The sequence below is a fragment of the Acomys minous genome, assembly GCF_964271855.1.
Source record: "Acomys minous genome assembly, chromosome: 18".
Lineage (NCBI taxonomy): Eukaryota > Metazoa > Chordata > Mammalia > Rodentia > Muridae > Acomys > Acomys minous.
In genome coordinates, this window is record NC_140501.1 from 19,297,484 (window position 1) to 19,311,522 (window position 14,039).

The following is a 14,039-nucleotide window of genomic DNA, read 5'->3' on the forward strand; positions in this document are numbered from 1 at the left end:
CCCCATGTATTCTACGTATTCTACTGTATCTGGCGCAGCCTGGGATTTTCAGGGCGTTAGACAGGTTATTTGTCGATGTACTTGTTATCTCTACTAGAAAATGCTTTCTTGAGGGGAAGGAATGTGGCTCAGCTTTTTACTCTTGCAACCTAAGCCATCGCTGCCTACAGATTCATAAAGAGTTCACTTAAGAGCTAAATAAATTCATCAGGATGAGAGTATATTTTTAAATAAAGTATGCAGCAAGATGAGCTTCAAGTATTTTGAGATGGCAAGCATGGATCCCACTAGAAAATGACAAACCTTTGAAATTTTGGTCTTACAATAGGAAACATCGTATAAATGAGCCTTATCCAAAAAAGTCAGCTCCAAAGAGTCCTTAAATTATGAAAAGTCATTATGGTTAATAAAGTAAGCATTCTTTTTTTTTTTTCTTTGAGTAAGCAATCTTAAATAATAGATATTGTAGTCTTCCAATGCTTGAGAAAAGAGATGAACATTTTGTACTTCATATTTTTATTTCCTCTAAATACATAAGCAGATGGAAATCCTAGCATGTTTTCATTTTCTAGTCTGTTCCAGCAAAATAAGGTAAGACAGGTGAAAAAATGTAAGAGTGTTTAATGAATTGAAAATCTGTGCATAAATTTGGAAAAATGTAAGTATAGTTAAGTCTAGGATTTTAGATGACTTTTATAAAGACAATTCTATTGGTTAATTTGCCTTGGTAGTTATATTTATATACCCAAGAAAACTTACAAATGATAGCTAAAACCTCAGGATTTGTCTGCAACTAATTTCATCTTTGTCTGAAAAAAACCAAAACTGTAGCACACAGACAAGTAGCTAGTTAGATGACTATCAACTATGTCTTCACATTGCTAAGCACTGAGCTGAACATGGGGCATGCTCCTTGTCCATAGAGGGTAGTTAGGAATGCAGACAGTATAATCAGTGTCACTATAATGCAATAAATTCTATAACAGATGTACATTGAGTAAGAGTTATGCATAGCTCACTCTCTTAGACTGAAAACTCTCAGAAGACAGCTTCTTCATATCTCCTCTAGTGAGATGCACAAACCAAGTCTTTTAAAGGGTGCATTTATAGACTGTGTAATATGTATATTACATATAATGTAAAAGTTAATATAAAATCTCAAAATAAAAGAATATTATGTTACTATCTTACTCATAGAATTACTGTTCGAACAATTTTACTACTTTGTTTTATTTTAATTCTTAATGTCACCTGTACATAATTTGCCACATCTTGAAGCCATGTCTGATTCTCACAATCTTGATGTCAGCTAAGAAATAGAATTTTATTGTCTAGTGTTTTAGTAGTTATTAGTTTTCCAAAGTTATCATAACAGCTCATTGTAACTTTTCTCTTGTAGTCTTAACTAAAGATTCACTTCTTTTGCTAAGGAGAGTCAGGGATTTCTTGGCCCAATGAGGACTATTATAATTAAACTAAAATATCAATGATGCTTTTACAGAACAGCTTCTAGCTCCTTAAATGATCATTCTTAAAAGTTGTCTTTGTTGTATGTGTCATTGTATAAGTACTGTAACAACGCTAGTTACATTCAACCAAATGCATCATATGTAGATATTAACAGAGCCTGTTTTTCTGGGTGAATGCCATCTGTTCTTTAGTTCAGGCTTACAAATTTTTTTCTTTTCTTTCTTTTTTTCCCCCACCATGTCTTGCTCTGGCTTCATTTAAATAATGTCAATCGTTCTTAGCCCTGCATATAGTGGAATGGGTTTCAAAATTTTCATGTTAAAAACATTTTTTTAATGTTGGTTTTTGCTTTTCCATTTAAAAACCATAGCACTTTATTTGGTAATGGCATAACTTGCACAAACTAGACTGTAGAAAGTGTCATTCACCTACATATTAGAAAGTTTAATTTTCTTTTCATATTAAACAGATTATTGAGGTTGGGCTCTGTGAAGTCTTTGAATTGATCAAGGAGACTCGGTTTTCTCATCCATCCCTGTGTCTGAGGAGCCTCCAAGCCCTGCTGAATGTGCTTCAAGGCCAGCAACCAGAAGGCCTCCAGTCAGAGCCACCCGAGGTCCTAGGTAAGAGCTGCCGCCTAGCGTGAAGCACTCCAGAGTGAGCCCCATCTCAGGAAGCATGCACAGGAGCAGGAAGCGCAGCTGCATGTCACTGCGCATGAAGGAAGCAGGAGTGAACCTTTGCTGTGTTTCACTGCAGTTATAGTCTAAAGACTTATGGTGCATGCAGAGTTGTTTCTTGATTGTTGTAACAATAGGGGACAAACAAAACATAAATCCTTGAAATCCCAGAATGACACCCAAACCCTAAAATCTACCATTGACGTGAATACCCATGGCCAAGTAGCAAGTAGGCATCTTTACTGACTTGTTATTCTAGAGCAGGGCTTCTCAACCTGTGGGTCACGACCTCTAGGGGGTGAACCACCCTTTCACAGGGGTTGTTGCCTAAGACTGCCAGAAAGCACAGATAATTACATTAGGATTCGTAACTGTAGCAAAATTACAGTTCTGAAGTAGCAATGACAATAACTTTATGGTTGGGGTCACCACAGCAGGGGGAACGGTATTAAATGGTCACAGCATTAGGAAGGTGGGGAACCACTGGTGCACTGGTGTAGAGTATTGAAAATAGTAAGGGGGAAAAAGAATAAATAATGTCACAAACCCCAAATAGTACAATTATTTCTAAAAGGAGAACTTTTTTTTTGTATTCATCATAAACAGCAACAACAAATTGTGTTGGGGAGGAAGCTCACTTACCAAGTTTTATTCCATACAGATATTGGCTTTTCTTTAAGTATATTTAACTTCTAGCATTGAGTGCTGCTCGTATAGTAGCTTAGGCCTCGCATGTGACCATGTAAGGAACATAGGAACTTTCTGCAGATGTGTGTGGTAGAAGTGTAGGGAAGCATACGTTTTAAGCTGGCTTACTGTTCTCTCTGATGCCAACCATGGGTATCCTGTCAGTCTGGAATTTTCCAGCTTGTTTTAGCAATACAGGTAAATACCCTCAAAGCCATAGATAAGATTCTCAAACATTAGCTTGTATCTAAGTCATCTGTGGCCCAGGTATGAAACTTCATTCAGTAGCTTTAAGCTGGGACCAAACATTGATACTTTGAATAAGGTTCTGGGGTCAACACTGTAGCCTGAATTGGGTTTTGATTCTGGGTTCTCTGTATCTGGCTTCACTTCATTTGTTTGTTTGTTTGTTTGTTTGTGACAAAGCCTTTCTGTGTAGCTCAGACTGGCCTTGAACTTCATTATTTCTGCCAAGACTTCCCAAGTACTAAAAATAATAGATGTGTACAATTATGCCCTACCTATTTGAATTTTATTAGACCCATATTTTGAGAATTTAATTATGTGCTAGATCTTCTGTCTTTGGTCACACACAGTGATTTAGTTTTTGTGTTTAACTTTGTCTTATTGTATGAGGGAAGATATACTCAAAAAATTTAAAGACAGAGTATTTAGCCCCCACCCCACCCCCACCTCTGCCCCCACCATCCCAAGGCACTTAACTGCTGCTACCAAACAAAGTTAGCATAGACTAAGAATATAAGAATCAGTGGTTTTCTGGTTTTTGTTTTAGTAGCATCAGTAATCCTATTCGTACTTTGACATGCTACTCAACTACATTATTTTGACATTTTTACTTATTTTACATAGGAGCTTTTATTCTGCACAATAAAAGAACTTCTGGTAGTATCATGGCTGTATTTCAGAGCAGTAGTAAAAAAAACCACATGGTATTGGCATAAAGACAGACAGATTGATCATTGACATTGAGTTAAAGACCCAGAAATAAACCCATATACCTGTGGATACTTGATTTTTGACAAAGAAGCCAAAACTAGTCAATGGAAAAATGAAAGCATCTTCTACAAATGGTGCTGGCCTAACTGGATGTCTACATGTAAAAGAATGCAAATAGATCTACATGGTCTTTTTTCTTAAAGCTGTTGAGTCCAGTTAATACTACCAGTGTGTGCATGGGCAGACTGTCAGGCTTTGTCTCTGAAGAAAACTGACTCTCCCGTACCCAAGATCAGTCAGTTGCCAATAGCTCCTCACCCAGGAGAAGAATTTTCTTATATTTGTTTTTCTATTTAATATTAGAATATATTATGAAGTATTCATTTAAATGTAATAGTACCTTCAGTGCTTGTGTCCTAGTCATTTTCCTATAGCTCTAATAAGACAGCATGACCAAGATAACTTATTAAAGAGTTTATTTGGATTAGTTCATGAATATCATGGCCCACAGCATGTCCGCAGGCAGGCTGACATGGCCCTGGAACAGTAGTTGAAAGCTGAAATCTTGATCCATAGACAGAAGACAGAGTTAACTGGGAATTGCGTGTTGCCAGTGACATACCTCCTGATCATCCCTACACAGTTCTAACAGCTGGGGACCAGGCATTTAAATACATGAGCCTCTGGGAGCCATTCTTGTTCAACCACAGCAGCTTGGTATTAAGAAAGTATTATACTGTTACTTTTGTTGTTGTTGTTTTGTTGTTGTTGACATTAGCACCAGTTGATTGGACAGTCTATAATTTCAAAGGTGGACAGACAGCATGGAGGAAGCAGAACTCTGAGAGTCACTTCCCTAAAGATGTGACATCGATAATTTAGAGAATGAATAAGAAGGAGTGATTATAAGTATTCAAGGCAGAGAACACAGCATCCATAAGGCTCTGTGATGGGAAAAATGACTGAGGAGAGATCCCTAAGGCGAGAATATAACCAGTGAGCAGGAGAGAGGCTTTGTCGTGAGGAAGGAAGGGAAGATGAGGGTGCAGATACGTGGAGCTGTATAGATGTTTATAGGGTTTGTTACAGTGCTGGGGAGTATTGAAAGTCGTTTTTTACCTCATTATACATATTAAGAAGTACTTTCTAGTGTGGATAGAGTGGCTCTGTGGTTAAGAGTACATTGTGCTCCTACAGAGGGCTAGAATTTTGTTCCCCAAACCCATGTGGGACAGCTCTCAACCTCTGTGACTCCAGTCCCATAGGTTCTAGTGCTCTCTTCTGGCCTCTTTAGACATTTGAACTATTGTGTGCGTGCCCCACACATATGCTCACATACACTTAACTAAAAATAAAGTAAATCTTTAAAAGTGGATAAATGGCTTAGTAGGTAAATATCTTGCACTACAAACCGGAAAGCCTGAATTAGATCCCCAGGACTCACATAGGGGGAAAGAACTGACTCCAAAAAGTTGTCTTCTGACCTCCACATGTGCATCATGGTATGCACATGCATACATATGTACACATACATGTACATACACATTTAAAATTAGAAATAAAGAGCAAAAATTTATGTTATGGAATTTATTACATGAAATTGTTTATTTGAATTAGTAACAATTTTCATCTTAAACCCAGTATTTTAAGGAAAATGACAATCATCCAGAGCAGGGATAGATTAAAGAAGGTAAAGAAGCAATGATAATATTTAAGGGGAATGATAGATGAGACAGACAAGTAAGAAGAAGCAGGGCAATAAACAGTCAAAGGAGAGGAAGATGACAGGGTTACCAAAAGAATGAGTGTAGTTTAAGTAGATAACTAGATTTTTTTATTTGAAAAGTCTCTGACTATAAGTGGACAAAAAGGAATGGTAAAAGTTAAATTATGTCTCCGCCCCTTTGGTAGCTCAGTTAGCTACTGGTAGTAGATTGATACCATGAAATGGGAAGATAGTGATAAGATAAATAAAAGTGGAAGAATTATGAAGAAAACACATGGTTTAATTTGGGGCTAGGAAAAAGATTTGGTGGGAAATGGCCACTAGGTTTCTTTGAATTGCTGAATGAATCACAAAACCTTCTGGTGTTTAGAGGATTGGGAAGCATTGCTTCTCACTTTCCTTCCTTTCTATTCCTTCTCTTTATCTTTTCAAGGTTTTCTGTCAGTCTGACTTGTTTTTTTCCATCTTCTCTCTATTTCACTTTCTAATACTTTTCAGTGCCTCTTTCCCTTTCTGCTGAAGCACCACCCAGGCAGCTATCGATTCAGTCCTGGGTGGTGTTGAGGCAATTTGGTGGGATAACAGAACAAGCATGCAGTCTTCTTTTTACCTTTGTCACCAAGGAGCTTTATAAATAAGGGCAATATTTTAATCTGTCTGGGTCTCAATTGCATTGCCCATTAAAGGAGAAGGATATTTGTCCTATGACTTGAGAGAATTCTTTAAGATAAGTGAATTATATACTCCTCTATTACTGTGAGATATCATTGTGTTCGTTATAACGTTTTTATATTAATCTTATAGCATTGTTTTCTTATTGTTTTGTAAATATGCCCATGTCATCCAGAAAAAAGTACATACTCCTTCTACTGTGAAAGTACAGTGAGTGGCCCTTACTTGAGGGACAGGGTTATTGAAGGACAATAAAGCTACGTGAAGGATAAGCTGTGACTTTTAAGTATGAGTTTTTTATATAAGCACGGTTGTTTTATATGACCTTAGACAATTTGTATTACTTCATTTACTAAAGTAAGGGGTAGAACTAAATGTTTTCTAATCCCTTGCTATATAAATGCTTTAATTGTAGTGGGGGTTAACTAGACAAAAACTAGTGCAAAGTACTAGTTCTTGGTGCCTTATAAGTTTATGTATAGTGGACAAGATATACTAAGTATGCATATTAATGCTTTATAACTCAAATGAATAAAATTGAATCTTGTTTTATCCACAGAGTCTCTCTTCCAGCTCCTTTTGGAAATTACTGTTCGGAGTACTGGGATGACCGACAGCACAGGACAGTCCCTCACAGCTCTTTCCTGTGCTTGCCTCTTTAGTCTGGTGGCTTCTTGGGGAGAGACAGGAAGGACACTTCAGGCCATCTCTGCTATCCTAACCAACAATGGTAGTCATGCTTGCCAAACTATTCAGGTATTTCATGTTCTCAGCTGTTAAGGAATTTAGAAGATGCTAAGTTATATTTTTCATCATTTTGTCAGTAGAAATTCTCTTCCTTTTCTCATTATATAATATTTTGATCTCTCTGTAGTTGATATATACACCATATGATTTAAGCTGTATGTGTGTTTAATTTTGTATCATTAAAGGTAACAAATGGATTTTGGCAAAAAAAATCCAAATATTTAAATATGATTAATGAATACAATATAAAAACTCCAGGAAGCAAAAAAGTAAAATAATTACAATTAGAAAATTAAAGCAGGTTTAAATAATGTAGTATGGCTAAAGATGCAAATAGTGAGCTAAAGATAAAAGAGGAAGAAATTATACAGACTACAACACTGAAAGAGAAAATAAGAACCATGAATAGAGAACAAGAAAGCTAGAGTATAATAAAGGAGAATATATTAACGTGGTCTGAGTTCCATAAAACAACGATAGATGATAGCGACAGAGAACGAGAATAATAGACAGTATTTTGCAAAAGTGCATGACAGAATCCTTAAAGAAGGCTTGTTTGGAGCTCCAGTGGCGCAGTTGGTTAGCGTGCAGTACTTACCCAGAAGTCTCGTTTGCTTGAAGTTTAAAAGAGGAACTTTTAGCTTGTACCTTTGATCAGTCTTTGCCAGAGATAATGCAAGTACTTTTACTTTGTCTGTTTAGTGTTTGAAAAAAAATTTAAAATATCTTCTCATTTTTTCTCTTTTGAATAGGTGCCAACAATACTAAATTCACTACAAAGAAGTGTACAGGCAGTTTTGGTTGGAAAGATTCAAATCCAGGACTGGTTTAGCAATGGCATTAAGAAAGCAGCTTTGATGCACAAGTGGCCATTAAAAGAAGTATCTGTTGATGAAGACGACCAGTGTCTGCTTCAGAATGATGGATTTTTTCTTTATTTGTTATGCAAGGATGGCTTATACAAAATAGGCTCTGGATACAGTGGAACCGTTAGGGTAATATGAATCCTTACAGTTCTTAACATAACAGTAATCAAATGTGCCCTGGTGTAGTCCCTTTATCACTGTCTAATTTTGATTTTTACTTGAGCATTATAATTGAGATGTATGTATTAAATATTATGTGTACTTCGCTACTTTTGATTAGTAATTATTAATCTATTCATAGGCAAATTTTTGTTATTTTACAGGGCCATATATATAATTCTACATCCCGTATCAGAAACAGAAAAGAAAAAAAGTCCTGGTTAGGGTATGCCCAGGTAGGAGAATATCTTCAATAAATGAAATTATCTTACCTTTTAAAAATATATAGCTCATACTTATTGAATGGATTTTTATGAGAATGGTGTGTTTTTATTAAAATGGCTAGGTAATGGGACAGAGTAGGGTGAAAAATGTAAACTCAGAATTCATAAGTGGTTCAGATACAAGTCTGGTTCTGCCTTTTAGTAAGTATGTGACTTATGGAAGATCAGTTTATTTAGCTTTCTGTTATTTACTTTTAAAGTGGTATTAAAAATACCTTCTTTGGAGTCCTTGTTTAAGCAAGTTTAGGGATGAGAATCAAGCCTTTTTCATTAGCAAATCTGAATTGAAAATGAATAAGTGACCTGAGATCAACTTAGAGCTCCTCGCCATAAACTTCCATTCTAAGCCTAGATTTGTTTTTGTTTTTGTTTTGAGACAGGGTTTCTCTGTGTAGCTTTGGCTGTCCTGGTCTCCCTTTATAGACCAGGCTGGCCTGAAACTCACATCGATCCACCTTCCTCTGCCTCCCAAGTGCTGGAATTGAAAGTGTGTGCCACCACACCATGCTTGACCCTGTTCCTTTTAGCAAACACTCTTGGCCTGCCCAGTGGACAGCTACCTGCTAGAGGTGCATACAGATACCCACAAAGTTTATGTAGCATTATTGGTTCATTGTTCATCAACACAATATAACATAGAGACAAATAGGTAATTTTTTATTGGTAATGAAAATATATTTTAACAAAATTGTTTATTGCTAGGGTTATTTATTATATCGAGATGTGAATAACCACAGCATGACAGCCATAAGAATAAGCCCTGAAACACTGGAACAAGATGGCACTGTGATGTTACCAGGTATGTTTTAACTAGTCATATTCTTCTTCACAAGTAATTTTAAGGAACATGCATGTTAAGATATTGTATTGGTAATTAGCAAAGAATAGTGCTTTTTTACAAATGAATTTTTAAATACTATGACATGCAAACCATTTTATAACCTGCAATAAGTGAATACATGTGAAGATACTAGGTATCAGAAACAAAGTACAATGAGGTTTAATATTCATTGCCATATTCATACTCATCTATAGAGTTTAACACCTACCTTTACCCCTCAAGACTTTTTTTTTATTCGTTCAGTTAGCAGGTAATGCAATTTGTTGCTGTTACTAGAACTGCTACTTTAAGTCTCACATTGCCCTGTACAAGAAACAATTCTGGCTGTTAGTCACCTTAGCAGTGCGCTGGGGGTTTCCTCTGCTGTAAAGGACTTCCAGGGATAGTGCGGAGGGTGGTCAGGAAATTGTTCACATTCCATCATATACGCGTCCTACGAAAGCTCTGATACAAAGACTTAGGCACAGCTCATTCTGCCATTGTGCACCATGCTTCCTGCGCAAAGACACTCATTTTCAGGTTTTCTGCAATGTAGGCAAATATATAACTATTCTCTATTATAAAGTCATTAAATTTGCTTATACCATTGATCACATTAAAACTTAAGAAGTATGTTTGTTCAGTAATCTCTTGGCAAACAGTAAAATACTCCTAAGCTTTTGATCTCTTGAAGAAATGAGATTTATTTTTAAGAAAATGCACTTTGAGAGCGATAACTACTCCTTGCCTGCTTGTCAAATTTTTAAATATTATAGCTTCATTAGAAAATTATTTGAACTTTTCTAATTCTGCAAAGTAGTATATAGACAGCATCATAAAGCAAATGAAACATTTCATGCCATGTCAGTGACAGAACCGCTTTGGAAAACTGGCAACCTAACAAATCATTTTGTAATAACTTTCAGATTCTACATTTCTTTTTTGTTGGTGTTGGTTTTTTGTTGTTGTTATTGTTGTTGTTCGTTTGTTTTGTTTTGTTTTTGAGACAGGGTCTCATTGTACAGCTCTGCCTGGCCTGACCTGAACCTTGCTTTGTAGAGCAGGCTGCCCTTGAACTCAGAGAGATCTACCTATCTCTGCTTCATGAGTGCTGGGATTAAGGGCATGTACCATCATGTCTGACTGTTCTAAAGAGAACAGTCCCATAAAACCCATAAGCATATGTACATAGCTATAGAAATGATAATATTCTACATAATGCTTTAAAAAACATATCCTTTTACTTACTACTATGACTATATTTCCAGGTCTTAGGCTCTTGCAGCATTATTTTAATTTTATAAATTCTGTTTTATTGATTAATATATATTGTAATGGGAGCCTTCCAGTTTTCTTAATTTTTTTCTTTCTAGTACAAAAATTATAATTGGAAGATCTCTTTATATTTCTGTCTCTCTGCCAATTATTTTAGGATAATGCCATCAAAGACATTTTTTTTTATTGGCAAAACCTGTTCTCCTAAATTGATGAGTAAAAAAGATTAACTTCTGTCCAGATCATTCATGAAGACTATAACTGAAAGGAAAATTTAAAAATATTTACCTATAGGTGTTTCATTTATTCACCATGATTAAAACTTATTTGCTAATGCTTTTATTCATTTTAAATTCTGCATCATTTAGCATAAATGCAAATTTTAACCGTACAAGTGTGGCTTTCTGTGTTTCATAAATATGTGCTGTGCTCACAGTGAAGAACAAATCAAACTTTGGGAGGATAGTCCTATATTGTGTGTCTTCCAAGCTTGCAGATGTTGCTTGACATATTCCTGAAGCTGCTGTCTTAAAATGTTACACACGGATACAGAAAGGATCAAGAGGAGATCTCGCTATGACATGGCAGGAAGACTCAGCCCTCAAGCCTGAAGAAGCCTCTTGTCTGTTGCTCATTTCTTTGGCATGGACTTCATTTTCTTCAATAAAACCCATTCGCCTTTTCCCTGACATGGGGCAGTTCTTCTCTGTAGCTTTTCCAACAAGAAGAGGAGGAATAGTAAACTGTCAGATTTATAGGTGTTAACCAATACCATGTTTAAATGAACATAAATTGGTAACTCATTCAATTTCATATTCTTGCTAGTCTTACAGCTGTTTGACTGCAGTATGGATGAAAACCCCTTGTTGAATATCGTTTTGTTCTTTATATTTCAATGTAACCCTCAGATTGTGTTCTTCCGCTGTGCACATCTGGCGGCAGTGGCCTCTTCTCGCGCCGCTTCACCCCCCACCTCTGCATTATCTGAATTATAATGAGTTTTTCTTCTTTGCTTTTTAGTTTAAAATCTTACTGCTTAGAGCTTGAGAAGCATCTTTCTTGCGCCTCTTTGTATTCTATACAGTGGACTAGGAACTCTTTCTTTCGATTTCTCCTCTCTTTGATTACCAAGTCTCTTGGGCTACCAGTGGGCCTTGTCTCCCAGTTTCTATTTCCAGTTTGTGATCACTGAATTCTCTATTTGGTAAGGGTCTGCCTGTGTTTTGCATATTTATAATAAGGAAGTATGCTAGTATGAAGCTCTTGGGCAAAGATCTAGCTTATTTGGGTGGGTTCCATTACTGTATTACAAAAAACAGAGTTTTATGTTTTGTTGATTCAGGTTGAACTAGAAATGAATTTTCTTTTCGTATTGTGATTAATGGAGAGGTTCATCCTAGTTGTCCATGGTTACTGTAGGAAGTGTGTGTGCTTTTAGACTTGCTTGCTGAATACCTGTTTTCCCAAAGGATAGATTTATACAGTTGTTGAGTTTTGCTTGTAGTTTTATGCTATTTAGCAGCAGCCACTAACACATGTTCCAGGGTCCTTCTGTGATACTGGTATCCCTTGTCACAATTAGCTTGTGCATTACTTTGATATTCTGATCAAAGTATGCAGTGCACTGTTCTACAGAGACGTGTTCAATGCTTGCAAATACGTGTAGTAGCTGAGATATTTGGCTGTTTTGAGACAAAAAGAAAGAAATGAGTATAGATTTGTCAGACATGAGAAGGATAAATAGAAAGTCTAGAACATTGTAAATAGTATATATGCTGGAATAGACACTGACTTTCTACATGAGAAACATATAAGTAGTTTTAATTATTTATGTTATAAAGCAAGGGATATCTACAGTTGGACACCGTAGACTTCAAATACAGAAGCTTTAGATCTATCTGTATTTCTCTGTGACACTAATGACTGATGTATGTCTGGTGGTAGTGTTGCCTACATTGCATGTGACTGTATTGAAATGATTATAACCAACATTGTTTGTTTTCAATGGTGCATGTTGTTCAACTCTCAGACTATATCTGATACTAATTCATTTTGAAATTAGGTGAGCACTCAGATCCTTAATTATGCAAGCTTTTTCAATGTATGCACAACTTGTGACGGGAACCATTAGTTGAATTATTTATATATTTGCTAATTTGTAATTCTTATTTTTAAAAAGTCTCTTTTTGAATATAAGTCTTATTATGTGACAAACTCTCAATCTGACTTCAACAGAGGAGTAAAATCATTTCGTGAGTTGTTTATCTGTTGTGTAATATAATGACTTTTTCTTTCATTTGTATAGATTGCCACACTGAAGGTCAAAATATTTTATTTACTGATGGAGAGTATATTAACCAGATAGCTGCTTCAAGAGATGTAAGTACCTAGAACCATCAATAGCTGTTGTAAATGAAACCATTTTTTCATAAAGGATTTGGTTTTTATTGTGGCAGAAGGTTGATTTATGCAGTGTAATACTCTGGATTTTTAATTTTATTTTATTCATTCATTTATTTATTTAGGATGGCTTTGTTGTCAGAATATTTGCCACAAGCACAGAGCCTGTGCTGCAACAAGAGTTACAGCTGAAACTGGCCAGGAAATGCTTACATGCCTGTGGCATCTCACTGTTTGATCTGGAAAAGGATTTGCATATAATAAGTAAGATGACAAAATAAGTGTTTCTTTTGTATTCCTATATTAACTCATTGTGTTCTCAGCACTTCAGCTTATAATTTAGTGGCTATTGTGCCTATTACTATAAAACAATTTTTAATAAATATATAGAAATAACTAGGAAATACAGCATGTAAATAGACAAGGTATTAGAAAGTACTAAGAAAAGTGACTAATAATAATACTCTGCAACTACCAGTTTGAATATGGCAAATGAAATAAACTTAACGTTTGTTAAAGATTATGGGTGAACAGTGCTGAGTTTGATTAATTTAATGTCACTAAAGATTTACTAGTATAACTTTGTAACTAGGAGAGTCTGTGCTAGATCTATCCTTTAAATTATTCATCTTTGGGAGTTTAATAATCTTGACATTAGTATATCTCACATATTTTAATTGTGTAAGATTTTTTTTATATCTTCCCTCCCATGGGAAACTATGCCAGGTGAGCTCAATTTTTTTTTTTTTTTAATTTAAAAGTCCACAGAAACCAGGCATGGTGGTGCACAACTTTAATCCCAACACTCAGGATGCAGAAGCAGGCAGATCTGTGTGAGTTTGGGGTCAGCTTGGTCCACAAAGAGCTAGGACTGCAGAGAAACCCTGTCTTGTAAAATCAAAACAAACAAGCAAATGTAAACAAGCTTTGTATTTGTTTATTCAAATATTGGGCAATATAGGTATGAAGACCAAATAAGATAATATTTACATATTTTATGATGTTTAGAACCTGTGATACTTAATACAAACATTTTTATACTTTAATTCAATGACTACTATTGATATTGATTTTTTTTTAGTGTTTTGTTATAAAATGTAGTAATTTAAAATATATCAAGATTAGAACAACTATCTTTTCCTGAAGTTATAAGCCAATTTTTATATCTCTAAAAATTTAAGAAAATGCTGGTCTTATTGTCTTACTTTGCTTTTTCTTTTCATTTTGTGACAGTCTTTTAGGTAGCATCAGCAAGTTCCCAAACCAGTGTCCTCCATAGCCTGCCACCATGGCCAG

At 35.6% G+C, this 14,039-nt stretch overlaps 1 protein-coding gene across 13 annotated transcripts in view; it reads left to right on the plus strand.

Annotated features, from left to right (window-relative positions):
- Positions 1–14,039, plus strand: part of MYCBP2 (MYC binding protein 2) — a 230,898-nt gene that overhangs the window by 45,813 nt on the left and 171,046 nt on the right. For all 13 annotated transcript variants that reach the window (XM_084767812.1, XM_084767815.1, XM_084767818.1 and 10 more), the window contains exons 4-10: positions 1,940–2,093; positions 6,752–6,948; positions 7,692–7,934; positions 8,129–8,200; positions 8,951–9,047; positions 12,649–12,722; positions 12,869–13,007. In XM_084767812.1, coding sequence (XP_084623938.1) covers positions 1,940–2,093; positions 6,752–6,948; positions 7,692–7,934; positions 8,129–8,200; positions 8,951–9,047; positions 12,649–12,722; positions 12,869–13,007 — 976 coding nt within the window. The remainder of the gene's footprint in view (positions 1–1,939; positions 2,094–6,751; positions 6,949–7,691; positions 7,935–8,128; positions 8,201–8,950; positions 9,048–12,648; positions 12,723–12,868; positions 13,008–14,039) is intronic.